The 13,333-nt window shown below is 52.2% G+C and overlaps 1 protein-coding gene across 1 annotated transcript in view; it reads right to left on the reverse strand.

Moving 5' to 3' along the window:
- Window positions 1-13,333, reverse strand: part of Micall1 (MICAL-like 1) — a 38,994-nt gene that overhangs the window by 15,063 nt on the left and 10,598 nt on the right. The window contains exons 3-6 of the mRNA XM_013024797.1: window positions 8,586-8,634; window positions 8,119-8,260; window positions 4,768-4,859; window positions 2,986-3,125 (exon numbers count right to left, since the gene is read on the reverse strand). Coding sequence (XP_012880251.1) covers window positions 2,986-3,125; window positions 4,768-4,859; window positions 8,119-8,260; window positions 8,586-8,634 — 423 coding nt within the window. The remainder of the gene's footprint in view (window positions 1-2,985; window positions 3,126-4,767; window positions 4,860-8,118; window positions 8,261-8,585; window positions 8,635-13,333) is intronic.

Raw genomic sequence — 13,333 nt, forward strand, 5'->3', positions numbered from 1 at the left:
CGCTCGCCTTGAGCTGAAGAGCTGAGGGACAGCGCCCAGGCCCAGAGTTCAGGCCCCATGACCGGACCCAAAAAAAAAAAAAGACTTCCCAGAAACAAACAAACAACAAGCCGGGTGCGGGTGGCTCACGCCTGTAATCCTAGCTATTAAGGAAGCTGAGATCTGAGGCTCGCAGTTCAAAGCCAGCCCTGGTAGGAAAGGTCATAAGACACTCATTTCTAATTAATCATGAGAAAACCGGAAGTAGCTCTGTGGCTCAAGTGGTAAGAGTGTTCACTTTGTGCTGAGGAGCTGAGGAATAGTGCCCAGACCCAGAGTTCAAGCCCCACAACCGGCCAACAAACAAACAAAACTGTCAGAAACAACAAAACGATAAAACTGCTTGAGCTGGGCACCAATGACTCACACCTGTAATCTGAGCTACTCAGAAGGCTGAGGGTAAGGGTCCAGGTTTGAAGCCCAGGCAGAAAAAAGTCCATGAGATTCTTGTCATCCATGAACCAGCAAAATGCCAGAAGTGGAGCTGTGACTCCAGTGGTAGAACACTAACCTTGAGCAGAAAAAGCCAAGAGAGAGCATATGGCCCTGAGTTCAAGCCCCAGTACCAGCACAAAAATAATCTGCTTGAAATCAACAACAGAAATTGTGAAATGCACCTTCAGTTTGTGCTGCAAGAGGAAGAGCAAAGGTTTGCCCCAGAGGAAGCTCTCTTGGCGGGGCTGCCACCAGATACTGCTACAGGAAATTCATTTGGCAGTTTTCAACCAACCATATTTGTGTATTTTGTTTGTTTTTTCCTTTTTTTGGGGGGGGTGTTTGTGTACAAGAGACAGTAATGGGGCTTGAACTCAGAAGCCCCACACTCCCAGCTTTCTTGCTTGTGGCTGGAATTCTGCCACTTGAGCTGTTCCTCCAGTTCTAGCTTTTTGCTGATTAAGTGGAGATAAGAATCTCACCTATATTTGTGCAGGCTGGCTTCCAACAGTGACCCTCAGATCTCAATTTTTTTTTTTTCTGACGGTCGTGCGGCCTGAACTCTGGGCCTGAGCACTGTCCCTCAGCTCTTCAGCTCAAGGTTAGCACTCTACCACTTGAGGCACAACGCCACTTCCAGCTTTTTCTGCTTATGTGGTACTGAGGAATTGAACCCAGGGCCTCATGCATGCAAGGCAAGCGCTCTACCACTGAGCCACCTTCCCAGCCCTGTTTTGTTTGGTTTTGATGCCAGTTCGGGGGGGCTTAAACTCAAGGCTTGGGCACTGGTCCCCTGAACTTTTGTGCTCAAGGCTAGCATTCTACCATTTAGGTGACAACACCACTTCTGGCTTTACTGGTGTTAACTGGAGATAAGAGGCTGGCTTTGTTGGCTTTGGTTGGTTTTGCAGTGATAGGGATGGAAATGTAACCCAGGGTGCACAGGAGGCTAGGCAACCTCTCCACCATTAAGCCACACCCCCAACCCAGGTTTGTTTGGGATTTTGTTGTTATTGTTGTTGTTGCTTGTTGTTGGTTATGGGGCTTGAACTCTTGGGCCTGAGCGCTATCCCTCAGCTCTTCAGCTCACGGTGAGCACTCTACCACTTGAGCCACAGTGTCACTTCCAATTTTCTGGTAGTTAATTGGAGATAAGAGTCACAGACTTTCCTGCCCTGGCTGGCTTTGAACCAAGATCCTCAGATCTCAGCCTCCTGAGTAGCTAGGATTACAGGTGTGAGTCTCCAGCGCCGGGCTTCATTTGGATTTTTAATGAAACACAATAAAATAAAGTTTTGTAATTCCTATTCCAGTAGTGTATCTATGGATATACTGCAGGTATTTACATCTAATAGATGTCAAATGCATTTTCTTTAAACTAAGAGTCACAGTAAAAAGTTGCTAAACGGCTGCCTAGGGGCCAGTTCAACCTGTTTCCCTACATCTCAACCCTGCAGTCAGATGCCTGGGACTCCAGGCCCAGCTCCCACCCCTCCCTCCCCTCATGCACACACTGAACTCAGTCCTACTGATAATCAGTTTTCTTTTCTGGTAATATAAAACATTTGGGCTGGATGCTGGTGCTCACACTGTAATCCTACTTATTCAGGTGACTGAGATCTGAGGATCATGGCTCAAAGCCAGCTCAGGCAGAAAAGTCTGTAAGACTATTATCTCCACTAAAATTCAAGTGGTAGAGGGCTAGCCTTGAACAAAAAGAAGCCTTGAACAAAGAAGAAGTGATAGAGATCAGGCCTTCAGTTCAACCAAGGACTGGTACAGACACAAAAAAAATGGGGGGCTAGAAGTGGTAGAACTTGTCTAGCATGTGCAGAACCTGGATTCAATCACCAGAATTTTTTTTTTTTTGATTGGTCACAGGGCTTGAACTCTGGGTCTGGGTGCTGTCCCTGAGCTCTTCAGCTCAAGGCTAGTGCTCTACCACTTGAGCCACAGCACCACTTCTGTGTATGTGGTGCTGAAGAATCAAACCCGGGGCTGCATGCATGCTAGGCAAGCGCTCTACCACTAAGCCACATTCCCAGGCCCAGAATTTTTTTTTTAAATTACGTGATCAGGGTGCAGGTGGCTCATGCCTGTACTCCTAGCTACTCAGGAGGCTGAGATCTGAGGATTATCGTGTGAAGCCAACAGAGGCAGACAAATGCCCTCTTATCTTCAATGAACCAGCAAAAAGCTGGAAGTGGAGGTGTGTCTCCAAAAGTTGAGTGCCAGCCTTGAGCCAAAAAAGCTAAGTGAGAGTCTGAGATCCCGAGTTCAAGCCCCAGTACTGGCACACACAGGCACAAAAATTCAGGAGCAGGTTTTTTTCCCCCTTACCAAGCCTTAGTTTGCCCCACAGTAAAGCAAGGAGCCAGGTGTTCTGACACGGCGAAAGCTGGCACACGGCAGGTGCCCGACCAGGCAATCTCCCTCCCTGCTTCTGCCATCCTGTCAGCCCCACCTCCTCCACCCCCACCTCCCCACGGCTTCCACCCCACCCCCACTCACCGGAAGCAGTGGCGGTGGTAGAGCCTGCCCTCTGCCAGGTACCGCTGCACCAGGTGCACATGCTTCCCGCAGGCCATGCATGTGCTGCTGGGGACCCGGTGGAGGCCCTGCTCCGCCAAGCTGCCGGAGAGCTCCTCACCCTGCAGAGGGATGGGGGTGGGGGGAGGTCACCAGCTGTGCTCTCTAACCTACCTCCCCCTTATGCACACGTGAAAAGATCAGAGAGTCAGAGGTCAGGAGGCTGTCACCAAGTTCCAGAGGAAGCCAGAACCCAGAAATGAGTAAGACTCCATCTAGACTCCCTGAGTCAGGATAGAAACAAAAACAAAGAACAAAAAAACAGACTTCTAAGCCAAGCACCAGTGGCACACACCTGTAATCCCAACTATTCAGGAGGCTGAGATCTGAGGATCACAGCTTAAAGCCAGCCGAGGCAGAAAAGTCCCCATGAGACATGTATCTATAATTAACCACTCAAACACCAGAAGTGGAGCTGTGACTCAAAATGGTAGAACGCGGGCTGGGAAGGTGGCTCAGTGGTACAGTGCTTGCCTCACATGCATGAGACCCTGGGTTCGATCCTCAGCACCACATAAATAGAAAAAACCGGAAGTGGTGCTGTGGCTCAAATGGTAGAGTGCTAGCCTTGAGCAAAAGAACTCAGGGACAGCGCCCAGGCCCCAAGTTCAAGCCCCATGACAAGCAAAACAAAAACAAAAACCAGACTTTCTAAGCTGGACCTGGTGACTCACACTTCTAATCCTAGCTACTCAGGAGGCTGAGATCTGAGGATCATAGTTCAAATCCAACCTGGGCAGATAAGCCTATGAGACTCTTATCTTTAATGAACTTCCAAAAAGTTGGAAGTAGAGATGAGGTTCAAGTGCAAAAAGAAGCTTAGGGCCAGAGCCCAGGACTGGTGTGTGTGCATGCGCACACACACACCCCTGGGGGGGGGAGGTCTGCATGCATGCACACACACACACCCCTGGGGGGGGCAGGTCTGCATGCATGCACACACACACACCCCTGGGGGGGGCAGGTCTGCATGCATGCGCACACACACACCCCTGGGGGGGCAGGTCTGCATGCATGCACACACACACATCCCTGGGGGGGGCAGGTCTGCATGCATGCGCACACACACACCCCTTGGGGGGGGGACAGGTCTCTGCCCTTAAGAAAGGCTATGGTCACTCCCAGTGGCTCCTCCTTTGCGGTGGCCACCAGACAGTCCCTGTGGGGCTCATTCCTCCTGGCTCCCCTCACCTGTGCTCGTCCCTCCCCCCCCCCCCCGCTGCTCTTCCAGAGCTGCAGTTGAACCCCAGCTGTGGCATCTGAAGCACATGGCCGCCCCTGGCCCCGACCTGTTAGATGGTCTCGAAGCCCCCCAGCTGGCGGCCCCAGCCCACACAGCCTCCCTGTGCCTGGCTCTCTAGAGCTGGCAGGGTGGCCTCCACTTCACGCTAGGCCCAGATCCCAACCTCCCATCCTCCAGATTACTAGGAGGTCTAGACAGAACCGGGCTCAGTGGTCTGCAGTTCTGCCTCAACTAGAAGCAGGGGGAGAAGGCCAATCAGCCTGCCCTCCCTCCCCATCCCAGAGCTGCCAAAGCCCTGGACTCAGCCTACGGCATGCAAGTGGCAGCCTGTCCCATGCCACCACACACACACACACACACACACACACACACACACACTGCCCAATCCAACTTCCTCCCATGACAGTTACCACAAAGACAGTCGTCCCCAACCAACTTCTCCACTCCGGGCATCTGCCTACCTGAGCATCATCTTCTGGTTCCACAGCGGTGGGTGCCATTGGTGGGGAAGAGGGTGAGGATGGCAGGTCCTTTCTGGGTGGCGAGACACCAGCTGCCATGAGACAGGAAAGGTCCTGAGGCAGTCAGAGATCCTAGAGCCCAGGAGGTCCCAACCCGCCGTCTGCAGCCGTGGCCCCTGGGCAGCACACCTGATGCCACTGCAAAAAGCAGGCTTCCCCCTCACAGACCAGAGGACACCCTCACTGTCTTTTTTCTTATTTTACGTCGGTGCCAGTACTGGAGCTTGAACCCAGAGCCTGAACACTGACCCTTAGCTTTTGGCTCAAGGCTGGGCCACAGCTCCATTTCTGGCTTTTTGGTGGTTCATTGGAGATAAGAGGCTCTTGGTCCTTTTCCTGCTCAGGCTTGTTGTCTTCACATCGAGATCCTTCTATCTCAGCCTCCTGAGTAGCTAGGACTACAGTTATGAGCCACTGGTGCCAGGGCTGGCATCTTCACTTTCAAACCACATTCTAAAGATAAGTCACTGAATCCGCTGAACCTCCAGAAAGGAAGCCAGAAGTCGCTACTGCACTGGGTCATTATAAACATCAATGTCACAGGAGAGGACAGTTTCCCGCATGCACAGGGTGAGCGGCATCCGCTCACCAGGTTAGGGGGTAAGAAAGAAAAGCACAGGAGGCTGACCTGGAGGCTGGGGAAAATGACCTGTTCCAGGTAAGCAGAGTGGCCCAGAACCCTGCCTGTAGCCCTGATCAGAGAAAGCCCACCCCCCAGCCCACCCGGGGCTCCTCTCAGACCATCACCTTCCTCTTCAGCAAGTATTAAACAAAGCAAAGCACTTGCTCTCCACCCAAGAACAAAAACAAAACTCCAAATTCCAGAGAATGGCACTCCCACCCAGCTCATTGTAAAACAAGCGAAGTTCCTCACTGTGATCTACTCTAGCAAGAACCAGACTTCATGTACTCTAGCAAGAACCAGACTCCAGAGCCAGGAGCTGGTGGCGATCGAGGTTCAAAGCCAGCCCGGGCAGCAAAGTCCATGAAACTCTTATCTCCAATTAAAAAAAAAAATTACCAGAAAACCAGAAGTGGTGCTGTGGCTCTAGTGGTAGAGTGCTCGCCTTAAGCTGAAGAGCTGAGGGACAGCGCCCAGGCCCAGAGTTCAAGCTCCATGACCCCCCCCCCCAAAAAAAAAAGAACCAGACTTCATTTCAGTCTACTCATAGAGCCTGAAATCATTCAGTGGATGCTAACTCACGCTTACACAAGACAAAAAAATCCAGGACTGGGAAGGTGGCTTAGTGGTAGAGTGTTTGCCTAGCATGCTTGAAGCTCTGGGTTCAATTCCTCAGTACCACATAAACAGAAAAAGTACCACAATACCTTCAATACCTCAGTATCACATAAAACAGAAAAAGCCAGAAGTAGCACTGTGGCTCAAGTGGTAGAGTGCTAGTCTTGAGCAAAAGAAACTCATGGACTGTGCCCTGGCCCTGAGTTCAAGCCCCAGGATTGGCAAAAACAAAAAACTGAACCAAAACAAAACCTAGGTACTGGTGGCTCACACCTGTAATTCTAGCTATTCAGGAGGCTGAGATCTGAAGATGGTGGTTCAAATCTCAGACAGAAAGTCCCTGAGACTCTTATCTCCAATCAACCAGTAAGTGGAGGCGTGGCTCACGTGACGGAATGCCAGGCACTAGTGAAAAAAAGCCAAAGAAAGTGAAGCCCTGAATTTAAGCCCTTGTACTAGCATAAAAATAAACAAATCAAACAGAAGTGCAGTTATCTGCAGTGTGGCATATGTTACGTGCTGTATGGGGAAGAAGTGTGTGAGTTCTTGGAGTGGAACAGGAAATGTATTTCTCACTGTGAGTCATGCTAGAAATCCCAGCAGTCTAGGCAAGTCCCTACAAGATTTTCCCACTGGAACAACACCCCCTCCCGCTTCCTCATCTCTTCTCCTCAGCAGCACACAACCCCTACCACCCCTAGCCTGCAACATTCTATCTCAGATCTTCTCAAGGCTGCCTGGGTGGCCCCTCCCCATCCTTGTCCAAAGACTCAGTCCAAACAGCATCTTCTCAGAAGCCCTCCCTTGTCACACATCTGAGATCTGAGGATGGGTGGTTTGAAGCAGTAGCTTAGTTCAATGCTAGAGGCTCACACCTATAATAATCCTAGCTACTCAAGAGGCTGAGATTTGAGGCTCACCATTCAAAGCCAGCTCAAGCAGCAAAGTGTGAGAGTGTATCTCCAGTTAACTACACACACACACACACACACACACACACAAAAGCTGAAATAGAGGTGTGTCTGAATTAGTAGAGTACTAGTCTTGAGCAAAACCACTAAGGGGCAGTGCCAAGGCCCTGAGTTCTAGCCCAGTACTGGCACAAAGGAAGAAGAGAGGAGAGGAAAGGAGAAGGGAAAGGAGGGGAGGGGAAAAAGGGGGAATGCAGAGGAATGCAGAGAAGAGCAGAGGAGAGCAGAGGGAGCTGGGAATGTGGCTCAGTGGTAGAGTGCTTGCCTAGCATGCATGAAGCCCTGGGTTCTATTCCTCAGCACCACATAGACAGAAAAAGCAGGAAGTGGCGCTGTGGGCTCAAGTGGTAGAGTGCTAGCCTTGAGCAAAAGAAGCTCAGGAACAGTGCCCAGGGCCTGAGTTCAAGCCCCAGGACTGGCAAAAAAGAAAAGAAGAAAGTTGGGCTAGCATGGTCCACATAGAGAATATAGGCAGGAAGGAGAAGGGAAAAAGTGAAATCTGGAACCCTCAGGCAGCAGGTCTCATTTAAGAATATCCTAGCTCACCCTGCCCAAATTCTCTGCTGTGTGTTCTTAAGTGCCTTGCTTCCCTCTCTGGGCCCACTTTTACCCTTTAAGAAAGGGAGGCCCAGCTGCCCCAGGAGAGGGTTCTGCCCAGGGACAACCAGCAGCCTCACAAGCAGAAGCAGCCTGACACCGAACCCCACTCTCTGTGTTCCCCAGGCACTTGGTTTGCAGGCTTTGAGGTGAAAACAGCCCATGGAAGGGGCCATGATCTTCGGGAAGAAAACGCTCAGGGAAGTGTCTCCCCATAGGAAGTGCAGGGAGGTGAACTCAGAGCGGATAAGCTCACCCTGCCTTACCTCCTGACTTCATTGTGTCCATTTTCTGGTTTCTGTGTTTGATGGCCCCCACCCTGGACAGTGAGCAGCGATCATGCCCCTGGCTGTGACCCCCAGCCCTGCAAGTGCTGTCTTAATGAATATCTGAACAAGCGAATGAAGGATGGGCTGCCTTCCCGGCTGTGTGTTGGCAGCCTTGCGCGTGCGCGCGGGCACGGCAGGGCTGGGTCCCCCTCACCTTGGCCAGGGCTGGTGAAGTGGTTATAGTACTGGGACACGTAGGTCATGATGCTGAGGCAGTCGGGGACGCGCATGGAGACCATGTCACTGGGGTCCAGGAGGGCAGGGATCCCCAGCTCCTTCTCCGCCACTTCAAAAGCCTGGGGTGGGGCAGGTGTTGGGGTGGGGGCAGGTACAGTCATGGCAGGGAGAGGAAAACACAGGGGAGGCTGTGTGAATGGCCACCTCCCAGCGAGGCTGGGCTGGGATGAGGTGACAGGGGCTCCCCTCAGCTTTAGTACCACCAAAGCCCCACAGATGGCCTGGAGAAAGGAGAGCCTTTGGAAGCGGGAGGAGGGAAGGAGGGGAGGAGAAAGGGCAGGAAGAGCCTTCCACATGCAAGGCCATGCAAGTCCCCTGTCCCCCAAACACAGGTGCGTGGGCATGCACACAGTCTCAGGAGCTTGATTCTGTCTGGGAACTCACCAAACGGTTATTCTCGAAGACATTGTCCTTGGAAAGTGAGTCAAAGTCTCTGCAAGAAGCAGGGAGGAAGAGATCAAAAAAAAAGGAAATGATTGCTAGGTGCCAGCTGCTCACGCCTGTAATCCTAGCTACTCAGGAGGCTGAGATCTGAGGATGGTGGTTTGAGGCCAGCCTGGGGAAAGGAAAGTCTGTGTGACCTTTTCTCTTCAATTAACCACTCAAAAAAGCCAGAAGTAGAGCTGTGGCTCAAGTGGCAGAGTACTAGCTTTGAGCAAAAAAGCTCAGCAACAGCAAGTTGTTCAAGCCCCGGATCAGAAAAATAAAAAATAAAAGAAGGAAAAAGAAAGGAGGTGACAGGTAGAAGTTGAAGACAGAAGGCAGCAGTTGGCCTTTTCCTGGCCAGTGTCAGATTCAGCTCAGCAGAGCTGAGGTTCCTGGAGAGAAAACTGAGGCAGCAAGCCCATGCTAATAGAGCTAGAACAGAAGAGTGAGCTCGCTGCCTCCCAAGCCCCAGAGGACAAGACATCACCTAGAAGCTGGGGAGTGGTGTCAGATCCCTTCCCTTCCCTTCCGGACTCTTCCTCTAGTGACCATATCCTGGTCAATTGCAATGACGCAACCAAGGCCAGGAGTTCCACCTGTGGACCACTGGTGTCACACTCAGCCCAGGGCTGAGCCTGTATTTTCAGAAAAATTCTATTTGGCAGGTTTTTTACTCATTCTACAAATGGGGAAACTGAGGCTGAGAGAGAGGAAGCCAACCAGGCCTGGGTTTCTATACTTCTGACAGTCACACTCCCATAAACCACAGCAACTCTGAGTGCACCCCCCAGCCCAGCCCAGCCTCAGGACAAGTGGTTTTTTCCTTTCCTTTTCTTTCTTTCTTTTTTTTTTTTGGTTGGTCATGGGGCCTGAACTCTGAGCACTGTCCCTCAGCTCTTCAACTCAAGGCTAGCACTCTACCACTTGGGCCACAGTGTCACTTCTGGTTTTCTGGTGGTTTATTGGAGGTAAGAGTTTCATGACCTTTCCTGCCCGGGCTGGCTTTGCACCTCGATCCTCAGATCTCAGCCTCCTGAGTAGCTAGGATGACAGGCGTGAGCCACCAGCGAGTGGTTTTTTTCTTAATGAATCGAAGTCTGAACTTCTGGTCCGTCCTCCTGTGCAGTTGGGTTACTCCTGGGAACCCCTTGGGACCAGCTTCCGTGAAGGGATCAGTGGCGGGGTTTTCACAGTACCTGCTGTGGTGAGGGGCAGCTGGCAGGCCTGCTGCTTTATTTAGCCTCCTTCACCCTCCCTGCAGTGGGGCCGAGAGCAGCCCAGCTACAGCCTCCTAAGCACACAGGCATTCGCTTCCTTCTATGGTGAAAAACTGCAGCCCAGACAGACAGGTGAATGCCAGACAAGGACAGCCTCCTGGATTCCAGGCCTGCTGTCCCAAGCTGGGCTGTGTGACTATGGTTGGACCTTCTCCAGCCTCTATTTCCCCATATGCAAACTGCAAAGAACAAGGACCCCGATTCCCAGGCCTCCTAGAGACTCAGAGCAGGAGAGCACACCCCCCTCCCCACCCCAGCACTTGCCAGGCTCTTGTGCATCCCATGGACCCTGGACAGAGGGAGGGCAATGTGGAGTCTACAGAATCATAGCAGCTCCAGACCTCCTTAAGCCACGTGTGGCCAGGACCCTTGACTCCCTCAAGGGCTACCTCCCTGCCTAACAGTGGGCCTCAGCAAAGACGCCACCCTGTGCGTCTCAGTCTCAGTCTATGCCAGGGACCATCAGCCCCAGCGTAGACTGATTCCAAGACCAAGTGACACAAAAGCCACCCCGCCATTTATTTACATCTCCTCCACAGAGGTCACAGTAAGACCTACATTTGTCCCCCCCTTCCCGTAACCCCCAAACTCTACACTCTTCCTAGTACTTAGGGAACACTGCATAAATGTTTGTTGAATGAGTAACGGGTGAACACTGGTTAAACTAACTCCCCCACCCCCTCCAAGCAAGATACTGCAGTGTTCCCCCCACTCCTCTCCCCACCCATCTCTGCCCCTTATGAACAGCTGGGTAACGGAGATCTTTTTAGAAGCCTGGAAAGTTCCATTTGGCTCTAGGAGAGATGAAAGAACAAAAAGGAAATCCACAGGGTCCCTTGGCCTCTAGGGAACTCAGCGATGCGTGTGAGGGAGCCTGACTGGCACTTAGGCAGGGCACAAGGCCCCAGACGCAAAGTACAAGATAGCTATGACTCTCACCCAGCCCTATCCCTCAGGGAGGCCTGGCCCTTACATAGACTGCTTGCCTAGCATATATGAGGTCCTAGCTTCAATCCCCAGCAATAATAATAATAGCAGATATGGGCCTCTACCCATCACTGAGGCCTTCCCTATATACCTTTTTGTGGGATCAGGGCCTTGGTTTCTCTCCTATGCAACTGGCTGGCTGCCCAAGCACTGGCCTTCCTGGCAAATGCCTAGTCTCAATTCTGGAAAAGTCCTGGAGGAGAAAAACCCTCCTCTCTACACGTTCCAAAGCTATATCCCTCTCCCCAGTCCACCCCCCCCCCAAAAAAAATCCCACATGGCTCTGGGGCTCCTTAACCTGCTGAAGAGGCCCCCCGCAAATCTGGCGCAGCCCTGCGCCCTGACTCTGGCTGTCTGCGGTGGCCCAGCCCCCACCAGTGGGCACACCTCAAGCCTTGCACTCAACTGGGGCTCAGACCCAGCCCTTAGCTGACCCAACCCTGACTTTATCCTTGAAGACTGTGCTATCCCAGAGAGGGCTTCCATTGGGGAACTCAGACAGAGCACATGGGCTGTGTGGGAGTGTGTGTCGGGTTTTTGTGCTGCCGGCTGATATCTCCATTACCAAGTACAATGTCCAACACATGGCAGCAACTTCCTAAATACTTGTTACATAAAATGAAGGAGTCAAACATCATCACCTCCTCCTACCACCCAAGAACACCTCTTAAGGTAGCTAATGTTAATTGCACGCTTACTATCTCATCTAACCCTCGAAACAAGCCTGTGGAGTAGGTCTTGCTATCCTACATCTATCTACATGCCTGGCAGGACCAACAATTTACCCAGAGACCCAAATCCAAATCCAGTAATCAGGCAGCCATGCCAACAGACCTAGACCTACCACCCAGCTCAGCTTGAAAGATCCATCACTCGATGCCTGATGCCTGTCTCTTGCCTTAGCAACTATCCCAAGCCAAAACAGAAGACCTTTGGAGCCAGGGCTCCAACACAGGGTCAGGTCCTAGGCCCTTCTCCACCTCAAGCCCTGCTCCTGACTCCAGGGTCCCGGCCGCTGGGCCTCCATTAGGAATGGCATGTGTTCTGTGGCAGACACTACTCCATGGCACCAAGTAACCCAGGAACGTGGGTACCTTCGAATCTTTGAGGAGATCCTTCAAAGCCCTCCCGTGGAAGTGCAGACACTGACGCAGGCCCTGCAGGGGTGGGCCGCAGGGAGGGGGCTGTGGACAAGAGCTCAGGACCAGGACTTTTTGTTTTTGCCAGTCCTGAGGCTTGAACTCAAGGCTTAGGCTCTGTGCCTGAGTCTTTCTGTGCTCAAGGCTAGCAGTCGACCACTTGAGCCACAGCACCACTTCCAGCTTTGTCTGTGTATGTGGTACTGAGGAATTGAACCCAGGGCTTCATGCATGGTAAGCAAGCATTCAACCACTAAGCCACATTCCCAGCTAAGGACCAGGACTTTTGTCTCGAACTTGCTACTGAGACCTGAAGCAAAAGGAATGGTAGGTACCAAATGAACATTCACTCATTGTTTTGAGTGAATGAATGAATGAATGAATGAATGAAGAGGCTTTGAAGGCACGGAGAGATGAGATAGAAGCCCCGAGTCAGCTACTCTGGAGGTCTGAATACATTTTTCCATGAGAATCTAACTGTGCAGCTCTAAGCAGGAAGGGGCCACTTCCCGGCGTGGGCCAGCCAGGGGATGGCTGTGTGTAAGTCCCGGGGAGTCTTCCGCATTGCCCACCCTGGGGCCACACACCTGGGGAGGGGGGGATCCTAACTTCTAATTGAGGGGGAATGTGGTAGACCACCAGTGACCCAGCAATTATTCACTAAGCTAGGGTCTCCTTGGACCAAGGATCAGTGCCCCAGAGCCAAGCTTCCCCTGCCAAATCAAAAGTAGGGTTCAGGGATGGAGGCATGGCTCAAGGGGTAGAGCACCAACTAAGCAAGCAAATCTAGCAAGAGCCAGTCCCCAAGTATTCACCCCTAGTATCAGCAGGGGGGGGAGGGGAAAAGAGGGGGGAGGGGTCTGTGTCCTCTTAGGGCATAAAGGTCCCACAGGGGACCAGCCAGCCCTCGGGCCTTATGGGAGCGGGGGAGGGGCTTCCCTCCCCATCTGGGTTCTCCGGCTGCGCTAGGAGTTTGACACGGAAAGGAGCTGAAAAGAAAGAAAGGGGGGAAAAAAAAGAACTAGATGTAATGGCCTACATTCCTATGGGAAACTCAGGAAATAGGGCTTCGAAGAGTCAGATGACTATAGATAGCGTCCTGAGCCGTGGAGGGAACCGGGCCGGGGGCCGGGGCCGGGGGCGCGGCAGGCCGGCCCGGGTACCAGCCTCACTGGGGTACACTTTTACAAAAGGTCGGCTGTGGGAGCTCCCCACACCAGCTCCAATCAGGGCAGATGAAGTCTATTTGGGGGTGGCTTATGCTCATCTCCTAGAGACCTATTTTGGGGTGTTGTGTCCAGAG

Source organism: Dipodomys ordii, unplaced genomic scaffold (assembly GCF_000151885.1).
Source record: "Dipodomys ordii isolate 6190 unplaced genomic scaffold, Dord_2.0 Scaffold79, whole genome shotgun sequence".
In the NCBI taxonomy this organism is placed as follows: Eukaryota; Metazoa; Chordata; class Mammalia; order Rodentia; family Heteromyidae; genus Dipodomys; species Dipodomys ordii.